Raw genomic sequence first — 15180 nt, forward strand, 5'->3', positions numbered from 1 at the left:
ACTGCCTGAAAAAAAGCACTCACAAAAAACCTTTATGATTCAGTTATATAGGCCAGGTGTACAACTTTAATCCCAGTGCTCTTGAGTTCAAGTCATTGGGAACCCCTGTGAATTAGAGGCCTGCTTGGTCTACATAGAGGTCCAGGACAGCCAGGACTAGAAAGAGAGACTGTTTAAAAACAAACTGTATAGATAGACCCTGTCAAAACAAAATAAGACAAAACAATACAAAACAAAAAATACAGCTGGGCAGTGGTGTCACACACCCTGGTACTAGGAGAGGCAGAGGCAGGTGGATCTCTGAGTTCAAGGTCAGCCTGGTTTACAAAGCTACACAGAGAAACCATGTCCTGAAAAATCCAAACAACAACAACAAAATGCAGGGAAGTTAAAAAAAAAAACTCAGTAACAATTGCTAGAATAGAGTTACAGTGACATTTCTAGCCATCAATCTTAAACTTTTCTGTACATTAAAAATACAGCGAGAATATTTAAAAGAAGTGAATTCATATATGAACCAAATGTATATTTATACATGCTGATTGGTTACAGCAGGTACTTACAACATATTATTAGCAATCTGTTTAAAAGAAGTATGTGTGTGCTATACATACACTCTTGTCTTCATGTTGTTCCTCAAAAAAAAAACTTACCCAAATACTATTAATATTTAATAACTTTAAGTGGTTTGAGCATGAGGGGAATTTCATGAAAAGGCAGCAGTTTTGTTTCTTTCCTTGATGAGTCAGAGAAGGTCTGCTCACTCCTCTGTCTTTTCTTGCTGCCCCTCCTCCTCACTGGATCTTAGTAACTGTCCTTCTAAGAGGCCCTGCCTCCAAAGACCATTCATTAGCATGTGGATTTGAGAATTAAGTTTCTTAATGCAAACTTTTGAGGGAACACATCAGATCATAACAGCATATAAGGCACATTTTATTGAGGGGCCGTGCTGGGGATTGAATCCAGAGTCCCATGTATGCCAAGCAAGTTCCCTTATCCTGAGTGGCTCCCATGTTTTATCTTTTGACTTTCAAAGTTCTGTTTCTGAGATACTCTGGCCTTTGGAGCATGATTTTGAGCTTGATACTACTTTGCTGGCAGAAGCACCACTATACAAAATTCTGTCCGAGGCCTTTCCTGCTCTGCTGCTACAAGGCTGTACAGCTGTGGCAGTTGTGGGTGGGGCCTTTGTCATACACTATTATAGCCCCTTGAAGTAGAAGGAAGGAATCACAAGTAGCAGTTTTTTTTCTAGGCGTCTGCTAGGAAACTGAAATGATTGCCTTGATCTTAGGTTCCTGCTTCATTAGGGTACCGACGTTATCAGTAGCAGGAATTCATCTGCTATAGTGGTTCTCAACCTGTGGGTTGTGACCCCTTCTGGGGTCAAATGACCCTTTCACCAGGGTCACATAACAGATATCTTGCTTACCAGTAGCAAAATTATAGTTATGAGTAGCAACAAAATAATGTTATGCTTGGGAGTCACCACAAAATGAGGAATTATAGTAAAGGGTTAAAGTGTTGGGTACCACCAACGTAGAATAATTTACCAGATTTACCATCTGAGAAGAACATATCACCCATGTTCTTGTAGTTCAGGAATGAAGTCAATTTTGATGTGGCTTGGGTTATAGATTTCCTTTTGGTCATTCATTACCTAGTACCCAGGTGTCTTCTAGATGTGGCCTAATATTGTCTAGATCTGAGCTCTTAGGTGGAGCAAGTGGGGGTCTGTGAAGAAAAGAGTACAGCATAAAAGAAAATTTGGAGTGAGTAACTGAGAAAGTGAAATACTGGGAAAATTCCTTGGCTGTTGAGAGTGTGGGAGGCAACATAATAGGGGGCATTAGGCTGAAACCCTACATCATACAGTGTTGTTAAAAAAGCTGATGTAGGCCCAGGCATGGTGGCACACCTTTAATCCCAGTATTTGGGAGACAGAGGCAAGTGGATCTCTGATTTCGAGACTAGCCTGATCTACAGAACCAGTTCCAGGACAGCCAGGGCTATGCAGAGAAACCTTGGGGGGGGGGTGGAGAGAATAAAAAAAGAAAAGACTGACAGAATTGTCTCTCATCTGTCGTCTTATTTTGTTGAGTATAGTGTAGACCAGGCTGGCCTCGAACTCAGAGATCCGCCTGCCTCTGCCTCCTGAGTGCTGTGATTAAAGGCATGCGCCACCAATGCCTGGCAGGAATTTTCTTAGTGATAGATGTGGAAGGCCTACCATATGGTGTTACCACCCTGGCCAGGAGGCCCTGGGATTTATAAGAAAGGCTGAGTAAGCCATGAGGAACACGCCAGCAAGTAGCATTCCTCCGTGGCCTTTGCTTCAGTTATTGCCTGCAGGTTCTTGCCCTGATTTCCTCCTGTATGGACTATGTTGGGGCAGTGTACGCTGACATAACCCTTTCCTCCGCAAGATGCTTGTACTTGTGTTTCATCACAGTGATAGACACTCTTTTTTTTTTTTTTTCCGAGACAGGGTTTCTCTGCATTGTTTTGGAGGCTGTCCTGAAACTCACTCTGTAGACCAGGCTGGCCTCAAACTCACAGACATCCTCCTGCCTCTGCCTCCCGAGTGCTGGGATTAAAGGTGTGCACCACCAACGCCTGGCTCCACATTTTTCTTACTAAGCAAAAAGACTGAATCTGTTTCTTTTTCATTTTTGAAATAGAGTTTCTTGTGTAGCCAGGCTAGCACTGAGTTTAGATTCTCAGACCCTCTGCTTTCTGTGCCTGGGGTAACAGGCATGTACCATTTACTTCCAGCCAGTACTAAGTCCTTTGCTTGTTGAATTAGCTAATCCAGTGTCTTGTTTCTCTTCCAGTGCAAAAGAGTGGTACCAAGAGAAGAGAAGGACTCAACAGTTATTCCCCACTCCACGTGGATGACAGCTGTCACACGGAACCATCACTGGGGACAGAAAATGGAGGTAAATTGAATGGTAGCCCTACTTTTTCCCATATTATGAGTTATAGGCTACTTAATATTTTTAAAAAACAGGGTTTTTAATATTAGTTTTAAATTTGATAATATTTCTAGCAAGGTTGGCTTCTAGAATTGCCATGTACACACTTTTAAATCACTGCACTGTAGCCATGAGGTGAGAGGAAACCTGAAGTTCCTATGGGCTAGTTCTTAAGTGTAGAACATTTAAATAAAACAAAGCAGGTACAGGGTGTGCTGTGCCAGCCAAACGGCAGCTCTGCTTCCTCTTGTCAAACAGCTCACAAAGATCAGGAAAATTGTTGGCTAGGGAGATGGCTTACTGATAAAACTGCTTGCCCTGTTAGTGTGAGGATCAAAGTTGGAATCCCCAACACCCACGTTAAAAAGCCAGGTGTGTGTGGTACACACCCAGCCCAGCTCCATCCACATAATCCCAGTGCTCAGGAGGCAGAGACAGGGTCCTTGGACAAGTGGGATAGATCAGCCAAATCAGCAAGTTCTGGGTTCTGCAGGAGACACTTCCTCGGTATATAAAGTAGAGAGCTATCCAGGAAACCATCATACACAATACACAAACACAAAACTCATCATACACAATACATGTGGGATTAAAAAAAGAAAAGAAAAAAAAGAAAAGGTAAAGAAAACTGCTTCAGATAACCTGAATTCATTTGGTGGCCTGCACTAGAAAGGAAGCAATTTACTATTTTGGAACTGGGTGTGGTAGCCCAAACCTGTAATCTTAGTACTTGAGAGCCTAAAGCAGGAGGATCAGGGAGTTCTGAGTCATCTTGGCTACAGAGTGAGTATGGATAGCCTGGGCTACATAGCAAGTTATGTCTCAAAAACCAAATAAACAAAAGTCACTTTTAGCTCCATTCTGGGTATGGACTTGAACTAGGAAAGGGGCATTGGGCATATATCTCAACCTGCCTTACTATGATCAATACCACGTGACTGTGACAAGCCCAACGTCTCATGAGAACATCATTTATGTCTGTTTTTCAGTTCTATAGCAGAGACTTCTTAAAGGCATAAAACCTGGTCCCGATGACGTCAAATTCACCCATTGGTTTAGAAGGCTCAGACCTGTCTTCAATCAACACCATCATGTCAGCAGTAATGAGCGTAGCAAATGTCGCTGAGAATGGTGGGAGCCCTCAGGGCATCAAGTCCCCCGTGAAGCCTCCAGGACCAAATCGGATTGGCAGAAGGAACCAGGTAAAGGTCTGTGGGTTTGGTGGCAGCAACCCATGTTTTTGTCTTGTGATAATGGTAGGGAGAAGTTCCCTAGCTACCTGAACATATTCTGCAATGAGGATACACCCAAAGGCCCCCGTCATTTTTCAGGAGCAGATTTTTTTAATGGTTTATATCCTCTTATGGAGGAAATTTCTGCCACAGTGTCTTCAGGGGAAGCACCGTTATTCCTTGTCCTGTGATATGACTTTAGCACAAGCTCACATTTAAAGAAATGAATGCTATGATGTGGTTTCTTTGCTTTTCACACAGCTGATTAGTTAGTGGCTCCTTGATTTCCTTTTTCTTCTTTTTTCCCAAGTGTCTTCAGATTAGGTGGGAAATAAATTCCTGTTTGTTCAGGGTTCAACTTTGAAGTTTTAGAGGCATGCAATTATGGCTTCAGAGAATCCCATTGAAGATCCATCGAATAGGAAAAGGTTTTGCTCAGCTCATAGCATTGTACGGCCCTGAGTTTAATGTGTTAATTCTCTTGAATTTTCAATGTTCATAGGATCGGGGGAGGTTGGGAAGAGTAATTGCATCCACAGAAATTGGGACAGCAGAAATAGGGACAAGGTGCTGCTTTTTCAAAGCACTTTTGAAAAGTTGCTGTAATTTTAACAACGTTTTCCACAAGGTAAACAAAGAGGCAAAGGACAAATAATTCTCAGTTCATTTCTGAAATCAAATAGTGTGAACTGACTTCCTCATTAGTTTCTTACAGCATAGTGTAGTTACACCAACACCTTGTTTGGAGACAAGGCATTCTTGTCTAGGAGCCAGGATGGACGAGAAGAAAACAAGCCTGTTAGAGCTTTTGTGAATTAATGACTGGTCTTATACAGACTTGTTTCCCAGCACATTCATAATGGATTTTTGACAAATTCTCAGGTTTTTAGTACAATGTGCCCTCTAGGAAGTGGTAGCAGCCCCGTGTTCCCTGAAGTATGTAAGTGTGCATGCCTCCATTCCTCACCTCAAGCCTGAGGGCTCAGCAAAACTCAGGATGTTTTAGGTTTGGAGCATTGATAACTCTCTCTCTTTCTCTTTTCCCTTGCCTTCGTGTGCCTCTCTTCCTGTGGGTGCCTGAGAAAATGCTCAGCCTGAGTACAGAAGGAGCGCTAGCCCTGGGAAGAAAAGGTTTATTTCCACTCATATGCCCGTCTGTCCATCTCTTCTTCATCTGTCTCTCTGTCAACTCATTTAACAGCAGACCCAGCTTCTATTTCCGGCTAGCTACTGTGCCAGGTGTCAAGCATTCAAGGATGACTAAGAAATGAGAGGTCATTGTCTTACTCATCCCTACTCTGCTCTACCAAGAATGAATTGACAGGGAAGAGCTTTTCCTTAAATAGCACGGCATAGCTGCCCCAAGTCCAGGCTCTCTTCCCAGTTGTTCAGAGACAGTTAGGGTCACTGAAGACACCCACCATTGCTTCCATCTCTGGATAGTGAGTAGAAGTGGTTTCCCAGGAGTGAGGAAGTCAAATGTGCAGTGTTAAGTGGGCCACTTGTCATGCTTTCTCCTTCAGAGTTCTTTGTTTTCGGAGGGGAGGCTGCTGAATGCAGCACGTAATTTAAGAAAAGAACACATAGTGGGTAGACAGCTCAGGGAGTGAGGAAGTGTCCTTACCTGACAACTGCACATGGGGAGTAGAAGAAGGGAGCCTTGGGAAAGGTTGCATCCATGTGACCCTAGCATTCCAGCAGAGATTAGCCATAGCCGGATGCTAACAAGGGTGCCAGATCGTTTCATTATGGGCTGGTTAGTTATCACATTAGCTGCTAATTTTACCTCTCAACTCAGCATGGCTATAATAACTGGGCTCAGATGCCTATAGTGGGTCCTTTCCACCATCACAGTGCTCTTTTGCTATTCTGTTCACCTTTAAAAATCAGCGAATCGGATTCCATAGGCCACCTCCAGTTTTATGAACTTGCATATGGCCTGCATGGCAGCATTAACATGCTTCAGGCTGGGTAGAGGTTAATGATCAACCCAAGAGTCAATATCAGTCAGCTCTGTGTGCCTTCACACAATGTGCCTGGTGTCTACTTCAAGGTGACCACAAGATGGTTTTATTAAAACATGTCTCCTCAAGTGACTGGCCAGATGGAGGCCTAGGTTTTTTTGGAGACAAGGTCTCACTGTGTGGCCCAGACCAGCATGAACATGTGGACTTAAACAGTTCCCCCACTGTGTCTGGTGGGGTTTAGACTTTTAAACATGCATTTAGTACACATTAGCACATTTAGTACACAAATGTACACTTACTGGTAAGTATTTTCAATATAAAAATCTGCATAGTGTTGTCAATCTGATGACTTGTCATAAATACCTCAGAGTTTGAATTTTCCCTAAAGTTTTGACCCGACTATGAGTCATCTTCTCATGCTCTGAGAGAACTAGAAGTGTGTGGATAACTGGGCCAAACCACATCTTATTTGTTTTCCATCCATCCATTCATCCATCCATCTATCCATCTCTGGGATCTTCAGCTTCCTTAGAATGAGAGTGAAAAAAATGTTTGGCTGGCCAAGTTCTCCAACCTGCTTCCCCAGCTTAAATATAATAAAAAAGAAAGCTTAGACTAAAAGAGAAGGTAGCCACAAATAAGACATCATCACACATTCGTTTCACCCATCTGGTTCATGGTGACGTTTGTTCTCACAGTCTTTAGGATAACTTTTATATTCTTCACCTCTCATGTGCTGTGGGGTCAGGCTTTATATACTGTCATGACTTCGGGTAATGGGCCATTAAGCAGCTGGTCTGAGTGTTAAACTGGTGTCGATTTCTTACTTGTTCTGTTTGGAGCAAGTTCCTTGTCCCTCTGTACTGTAAAGTTTCCTTTTCCAGAAATAGTGGTCCATAATAAATGGCTATCTCTTAGTGATTGTGGAAGGAATAACCCCAAGCCTGATGTTGCCGTAAATTCACTGAGCACAATAATTGGAATTAACAGTGAAAAAGCAGAAACTCATTCAAATCCGTACAAGTGAAAAGAAATCTACACAAAGATATCCAAGACCAGAAAAGGATGTGGAGGTTGACCAGAGTGTCCAGCTACTCCTGTCTCTGGCCTCTCATTTTATTTAGCACTAACTTCCCTCCAAAATGCTTTCTCCTGGCTGGACTTGCCATCGTGTGAACTCTGGATCCAACTCTACATGAATTCCCCAAGGACATGCTCATGATCACTTGATCAAGTAATTAGTTGTCCCAAGTACATCAGAGTCTTCTGAGGAGAATGTAAGATAAACAGATCTCAGGTGTTCCCCCCAACCGTGGACTGGTGTGTTGAGAGTCTAGAAGTTGATATTGCTCAGAGCTCCTGGGATCCTGCTGTTTTAGGAAACCCAGTGATAACGATATTTAAACATACTAATTCCTGAGTGCTGACCAGCTGTGATTATAGTTTTAGGAACATAGACAGGGACCCATGGTGCCTAATTCTGTGTGGGTAAGAAGGTAAGACTGAGCATTCCTTGTGATTTCCCATGAATTCCTTAGAAGGAGGGACTTATAACAAAGGGTCATTTAAAGAAGTTAGTTAGCCTTTTCCTTAGAAAGGTAAAAATGTAATGCTTGAAGGAGGCTTGTCCTGTATGTTTTGAAGAAAAATAATATGAGCCACCTAACCAAATAGTGAGCTGAGGTTTTGTTTTGTTGTTGGGTTTTTTTTTTTTTCTTTTTTAATCACCTCTTGTGGAAGTCTTCAGTTTGGGTTGCATGCTGACTAGTTTTGACAGGGTCAGAATTCTCCTTTTTCTTTATGGGGACTGCCAAAAAGATTTAGCATTATGCAGAGCCTTGGTCGGGTGGAGTTTTATGATAAGGATTTCATAACCTCTCTTTAGTTCCTAAGGGAGGGGCCTGGATATCTCAATACATGTACGGTGGAGGCAGGCAAATCAAGAGTTAAAGAAAGCCTAGGCTATTTAAGGAATTAGAGGCCTACTTGGGCTACATGAGACAATAACAAACAAGCAAACAACAACAACAAAAATAGTACCTGGAGCTTGGAAGTGGGTTGGAGAAATACACCCAGTCCTAGCTGAGCTGTAGGTGACAGGGTTTTTCACTCACTGGGGTTAGTGAAATGACATGTGATAGACCACTAATAAATACTGACAGCCTCCCCTGTGCTTTGTCCACTAATTAAACTTTAGCACAGTGTGGCCAATGTTAGTTTTCCCATTTATAAGCAAGGAAACTGAGGACAGATGGGCGAGTGACCTGCACAAACACCTGGACAGGCTCCAGTCTAATGATTGCAGCTGCTTAGACATGGGCTTATTACAAAACATAAGGTACCAGTTCACCATGATTGGAAATGCATGTTCCGTTTTAATCTCTTTAGGAGACGAAAGAGGAGAAGTCTTCTTACAACTGTCCCCTATGTGATAACCTTTGCACCACCCAGCACCAGCTGACCATGCACATCCGTCAGGTACTGCTACTTATGTTTTTGTTTTAAACTATTCTCAATAACAGGACGATTTGATCTTAATTGAACTGAATTATCTAATAAATTGTAAGCTATGTTTAAAATTTAGTGTTTTAGCAATCGTTGGATCATTGTAAAATAATTTTTGTGTAGTCATGTTTCTATGACAGAATCTAAGGATACTTTTTTTCAAAGATAGTGAGCATATAGTTTGATTGCTTATAGTGACACAGTGTTTCTTATTGCTTATAACAGTATGAAATAAGTCAATATGTCCCCTCCCATCCCTCCTTACAGTTGTTTTGTTCTGTACATGTGTGTGGAGGAAGGGGAACAGATAAGGGGATCTTTACATGCTGTCCTAGTCCATGCTGGCTTGAACTCAGTTTGTAACCTTGGTTATCCTAGAACTCTTAGCAGCCCTCCACCTTCTCAGTATTTCTTACCAGGGTCTTGCTATGTAATTTAAAGCCCCCAGTCCTCCTGCCTCAGCTTGCCTCCCGAATGCTGGAATACGAATGTATATCATTGTTCCCATTCCTGCTCTTGATTGGATACAAATGTATGTCATGCTGCTGAGGATTCCTAGACTTGAGATCCTTTTCCCTTTACAATAGGATGTATCCATGTCCCCCTTATGCCATTGCTTACTCATGACAGACTGCTGGTGACAAGAGAACAGTGGAAAATGATGGTGTGTTAAAATCATAAAAGACTTCTAGATAGTAATGGCACTGAGTTACTAAAGAAACTTGGATCTGGATATAAATGTTCCTTAACCATATTCCAGAAGCCCAGACTACCCTGTACAGGTTCTGTTCTCTGACAACCAGCCTAGGTCATCAAACTGGTGCAAGGTTTGTGGCCTCTTGAATGTGAAAATCCTGTGTATTTCACGTGTTGGCTATGTAGTCAAGACTCTTTGCACACAGAGGAGTTAATATATGTGTTCATTTAACCCATAGACCTGCAAAGACTAACTCTGTCTCAGTTTTGTAGTAGAACTTCTTTTCAAAACTAGAACATGGGAGTGGAAGATAATGCCTTTGACTCTTTCCAAACACTTAAAAAAGAAAACGGGGGTAAAACTTGAGCTCTAATGCCATCTTCTCAAGTGACCATTGCACCAATTGCTTTCTGTAGCACAACACAGACACTGGAGGAGCTGACCACTCATGCAGCATCTGCCGGAAGTCACTGAGCTCTGCCAGCTCCCTGGATCGTCACATGCTGGTGCACTCTGGCGAAAGGCCTTATAAGTGTACAGTGTGTGGTCAGTCTTTCACCACCAATGGGAACATGCACAGGTGGGTGAGATGTTCTTTGCTTCGGTGGCTGACTGCACCATTGAACCATTGGTAGACTTGCCTAAAAGCTTCAGAGGTTGGGTTTTTTTGTTTTTGTGTGTGTGTTTTTTTCCTTCCTGTTTCCCATAGAGAAAAATTTGAGATTGTTTTAATTACCTGTTCAAAACATCTCAGTGTATCAGAGGTATTGACTAAGCTAAACCTTTGGCCCTTGGGTTCTTTGTGGTGGAACAGTGTTATTTCCCCTGTGCCACTTGGAGTTTTTCTAAAAGAGAGTTGAAGATGGGTAGTTTATTGCATACAAAAGTGCCCTTTGGACAATGTATGCATGTATGCAGCCTTTCACTTTAAACAATATCTTCATGTGCCTACCAGGTCTCACAAAGGTTTTCCTTCAAACAAACAAAATGTGGAGCTGTTGAATAGTTTAGTGGCCTGGTTCTTAGGCTTCAGAAATAGGATAAGGGGTGTGGGGGCATTTGATAAATGCTGGGAAATGACTTCAGGGATGAGATAGAGAACAGAGGTGGATATTAAATGCTGAGAGGTGAAGCACTGGGAATGTATTTTACATTTTAGGAATGAAGTTAGGAGAAGAGACTCAAAATACCACATATTCTCATAGTCAGAGACACACCAGAATCCAAATCTCTTTTGGTGTTTGTAAACTTCTGTTCTTTATCTCTTTGGACATTTGTTTTAAATTATTATTGCTTGCTGCTGGGCTTTGAATCCAGTCCATTTAATTGGATTAAATCGAAGGTCTGAGTTTAGCAAATAGTTCCAGGCACATGGTAAGCACTTAATAAGTATCTGTTGTTACTATGTAGTATCTAAGTAATTCTGCAGTAACTTACAGCTGGTAAATCTCAGTCTAAGTTCCAAGAAGTGACATATGCCACAATTTCATGAAAGGCCTCAATATTTTATAATTTATTTTATTTTATGTGTGGGGTATTTTGCCTGCATGTATGTATTTACAGTGTAAAGGCCTCAATATTATAAACAGTTTTTGATGTATCTCCACTCCTGATTACATTCTGAGTGGGCATCACAGAAGGAAGCTGATGCCTTACTTTTTAAATATACCTGTAGTATTTTGCATTGTCATCTTACATTAACACGTGATTTTACATTTGCAGTTTTCCACCACATGGGCCAGTTGGTATTCCTGACTTCTGTTTAAGCCTATTCTTCTATTATTCCACCTCATTTGTTCATTCCTCACTTATGATTCCCAGCCTGGTCCTAGGAGCACCTGGTCCTCTGTTAGATGATTTAGATGATTCCATATCTTCTATGGACAGAGCTCTGTGTGGGCAGTAAGAAATCGGCAAGTGGCCAGAGACACATTGCTGAGAAGAACCCTCGTGTGGCTGTTTTGCCCCTCACTGCCGATGGCTGGTGGTCCTCCATTGTACATCTCTGATTGTTGCCCCAGTCACTTCTGATTTAAAATTTTCTCGTTTTTGAGATCTCGACTGTGATTAAATTGTAAACACATCAAGCACACCTGTTAAAGATATAGTTGCTGTCTCTGGCAGTACATCAGTGAAACTCTGCCTTCCCCAGCACTGTGTTTAATGTCTGTCCAAAGAGGGTAAAGCAGTATCTCGGGAGTTTCATCGCTTGTTGCGCTGGAGTTTACGATCCATTTTGAGGCTGCATACATGCATACATGGTCCAAAGGGCACTTTTGTATGCAAACGACCCATCTTCAACTCTCTTTTAGAAAAACTCCAAGTGGCACAGGGGAAATAACACTGTTCCACCACAAAGAACCCAAGGGCCAAAGGTTTAGCTTAGTCAATACCTCTGATACACTGAGATGTTTTGGACAGGTAATTAAAACAATCTCAAATTTTTCTCTATGGGAAACAGGAAGGAAAAAATAAATATGTATAGCCTATATTTCTCTTCCTCATTGAATTTTCTTGCCACTCATATAAAAAATGTATAAATGTAAGGATGTGCTTTTCCTTCTGCTCCATTGGTCTATGTACCTTGCCTAAGGCCATTATCACAGTGTGTTGGTTACCCTGACTTTTAGATGAGTCTTCAGTAAGGAAGTGCAAGTCCTTCAACTAAAGTCCTTTTCCAAAAAGTATGTTTTTAAGTTGCCTCCTGAACCCCAGTGTTAACGTCATGCCTGGATTCATTCAAACTTGTTTTGATCAATCTGTATAATTTGTTTTGAGGTATACTAGAGCCCCACATATGCTAAGAAAGTAGTTTGTTACAGAGCTATGCTCCTGCTCTATATGGAATTTAGGATACATTCAGTCTCTTTCGTTTCGGTGAATTGCCATTGTTTGGGGGTTTTGGTTTGTTTGTTTGCTTTAGTTTAGTGTGTGTATGTGTGTGTGTTTATTTTCAGAACTAGGAATCAAACCCTGGGCCTAGAGAAGCAGTCCACCATTGAGCTACATCCCAGTCCCATTATTGTCATCTTAACAGTATTGAATCTTAACGTCCAGGGACATAGACTGCTTTCCCATTGGTTTGGTCTGTCTGGGTTTCTTTCAGCAGTGTCTCAGGTTTTATGCTTTGTTAGATGTATTCCTCTTTTATTCCTTATGGTGGCTTTCAGTAGGATTGTTTTCAGTTCAGTGCTAGTCTATAGATAGATGACAGTTCAAGGTCATGCAATGATCTTGTTTCCTGAAATCTTTCTAAGCTTCTTTCTTCATTCTTAAGAGTTATTTAATAGATTCCTTATGATTTTCTATTCCCAAGATTATGGCATTTACAACAGAGATGGCTTCGTTCTTCTTTCCATTCTGGATGTCATTTATTTCCTATCTTGTCTATTGGATGCACCAGACCTTTAGGACAGTGCTAAATGGGAATAAAACATGTAGACATTCTTGTCTTTTTCCTCATTTCAGGAAGAAAGCATTCAGCCCTTCCCCACTAACTGTAATGCTTATTGTGGATTTATCTTAAATAAATCTATCAGCTGAAGGACGTTTATCTCTATTCCAAGTTTGTTGGATGTTTTTATAGTGAAAGGGTGTTAGATTTTGTTGATGATCTGTGTTTGTTTTCTTTGCTCTTGTTTGTGTCAGTCTATCCTGTCCTGTCCTAAGGACTACAGATGTGTTTCTATTGCTGATTTGAGACCACGACACTACATTTTTTTTTTGTCTTTTCTGCTAAAACTTTTAAAGGGTAGGTTAAAAGAACATTTGATTTTTTTTTTTTTGCTAATCAATCACAAAGTCATTATCACCTTCATTTGTTGACAAAGCTGTACTTTTAAAAGATTATTTTAAAAAATGTGAAAACATTTACAAAAATGTGTCAGACTGAAGTTAGATTAATTTGCCTGGATGGATCCATTCCAGAATCTTCAGTGGTGAGTTGTGATCTCTCCTAACCACATACCTGTGCTAGATTAATCAGGAGCTAAAACTGTCTTGGGATGTGTGTAGGAGTTAAAACAGTAATGAAACCTGAGGTTCTGATGGCCATGGATAGAAAGAAGCAATCAACTGAGAATCTGGTAATTTAGATCAATGTCCTTTCTACGATTTCCCTGCTGTTGCTTCTGCTTCCTGAGGTCCTTTGGTCCCACCAGGGTTGAGTTGTGGGGGTTCCAGAGTTGACTGTGAGCCAGACTGCCAGAGTGGCTTCCCTAGACACCTGTTGAGCCCCCATCTGAGTATCCCGTTCCATCTTGGTTTTGGTTTTTGCTTTAAGACAGGGTCTGTCTATGTCATCAAAGCTAGCCTCAAACTCATTTCTCCTGACTCAGCCTCCCAAGTTATAGGCTATAAATATGTGCCACCATACTGACACCTATATTTATGACTGGTCATAACAATGGCCATATGGTCTGATTATCAGTCTCTCTCGTGATAGGCACAAATTGCATGTAATCTCTGATGTGGTTTGTTTTGATTTCCCTTGGAATGGTTTTCTATATTTCCATTTCTTTCAATCTCAGGTATAGTTCATTTGATGTGCTTAGCAGACTTTTTAAATTCTCATTTCTTTGAGGACTTAATTCCATGAGAAGGCAGGATACAATGTCACTGAGAACCTTCCTTCATTTTCCACTCTTCAGGCTATCTGTGCTATGTACCTTCTTGTGTACACAGTTCTTGCAGATGAACTCTGACCTTCCAGTGTTTGTCTTGTGAGACAGACCTAGGTTCCATTCCAGGATTTTTTGTTAACATTAAGGGGGGGATCATGACAAATCTCAAAACAAGGTCTAAGAATCCAGGTCCAGGGTATTCTTAGCTGATTGATATTGAGGCTCCTTTAATGGGATACTTCACTCTTTGGCCACTAGTTTTATGAATGTGTTGGTTATTCTTGTTTTTAAGGCTAGTCAGCCGTTTAACTGTATGATTGCTACATTAGTAAAATAAAAACATGTGAGTTGACAGTTGCTTCACAGCATCCTTAGAGCTTATTTTCTTATACTTTAGTTACACTAAGTAAATTTGCATGGTATTTTGTTTTGTGTATGAGTGTGTGTGTGTTTGTGTGTGTTCACACATTCACTCACTTATTCATTCATTTAAGTATATTACCCAGGACTCTATACAGTCATCCTGACTCAGCCTCCCAGGTACTAATACTACTACATGTACACACCAGGACACTCAGCATAATGTGCTATCTTTAAACTAAAGGTAGGTAGAGTCAAGAAATTTTGAGAAAGTTTAGGTAAGAGACTTTTTGAAGAATTATGTGGTGCCTGTGCTGCAGTCCAGGTGTTTTTGAAGTTTGAAATTGTATTGGGGGTGGGGTGGGGAGGTAGCTCTTATATTTTATTTTTACATAAGCAAGGAAGTTAAGGCCAGAGATTGTCAGGTATCTTCTTCAGCTGCCCGGCTGGTGGCACACATCTTTAATCTCAGCACTTGGGAGACAGACGCAGGTAGATCTCTGTGAGTTCGAGGCCAGCCTGGTCTACAGAGCAAGTTCTAGAACAGTCAGGGACACACAGAAAAGCCCTGTCTCAAAAAACCAAACCCTGCAGACTACAACTATCTTTGCAAAACAGGAAACTCAATTCTACTTTGTTCGTTTCCCAGACTTTAAACTGTAGAGTTGTAGATGTTTATTAGGTTTGAAGACATACTGAAGACCTCGGCAGGTGCTTTTCTCTTTACTCTGTGAGGAATGGGCAGAAATGTGACCTACTCCATGATAAATGAGACCACAGTGCTATTCTGTGATGCTTGAGCTAAGCCTGGCTGGAACAGGT

The 15180-nt window shown here is 41.3% G+C and overlaps 1 protein-coding gene across 7 annotated transcripts in view; it reads left to right on the forward strand.

Moving 5' to 3' along the window:
- Positions 1-15180, forward strand: part of Rreb1 (ras responsive element binding protein 1) — a 178185-nt gene that overhangs the window by 115816 nt on the left and 47189 nt on the right. For all 7 annotated transcript variants that reach the window (XM_013110609.3, XM_021224983.2, XM_013110607.3 and 4 more), the window contains exons 3-6: positions 2835-2939; positions 3965-4177; positions 8563-8652; positions 9793-9956. In XM_013110609.3, coding sequence (XP_012966063.1) covers positions 4007-4177; positions 8563-8652; positions 9793-9956 — 425 coding nt within the window. In that variant the 5' untranslated portion in view covers positions 2835-2939; positions 3965-4006. The remainder of the gene's footprint in view (positions 1-2834; positions 2940-3964; positions 4178-8562; positions 8653-9792; positions 9957-15180) is intronic.

Source organism: Mesocricetus auratus, unplaced genomic scaffold (genome assembly GCF_017639785.1).
Source record: "Mesocricetus auratus isolate SY011 unplaced genomic scaffold, BCM_Maur_2.0 Super-Scaffold_100013, whole genome shotgun sequence".
In the NCBI taxonomy this organism is placed as follows: Eukaryota; Metazoa; Chordata; class Mammalia; order Rodentia; family Cricetidae; genus Mesocricetus; species Mesocricetus auratus.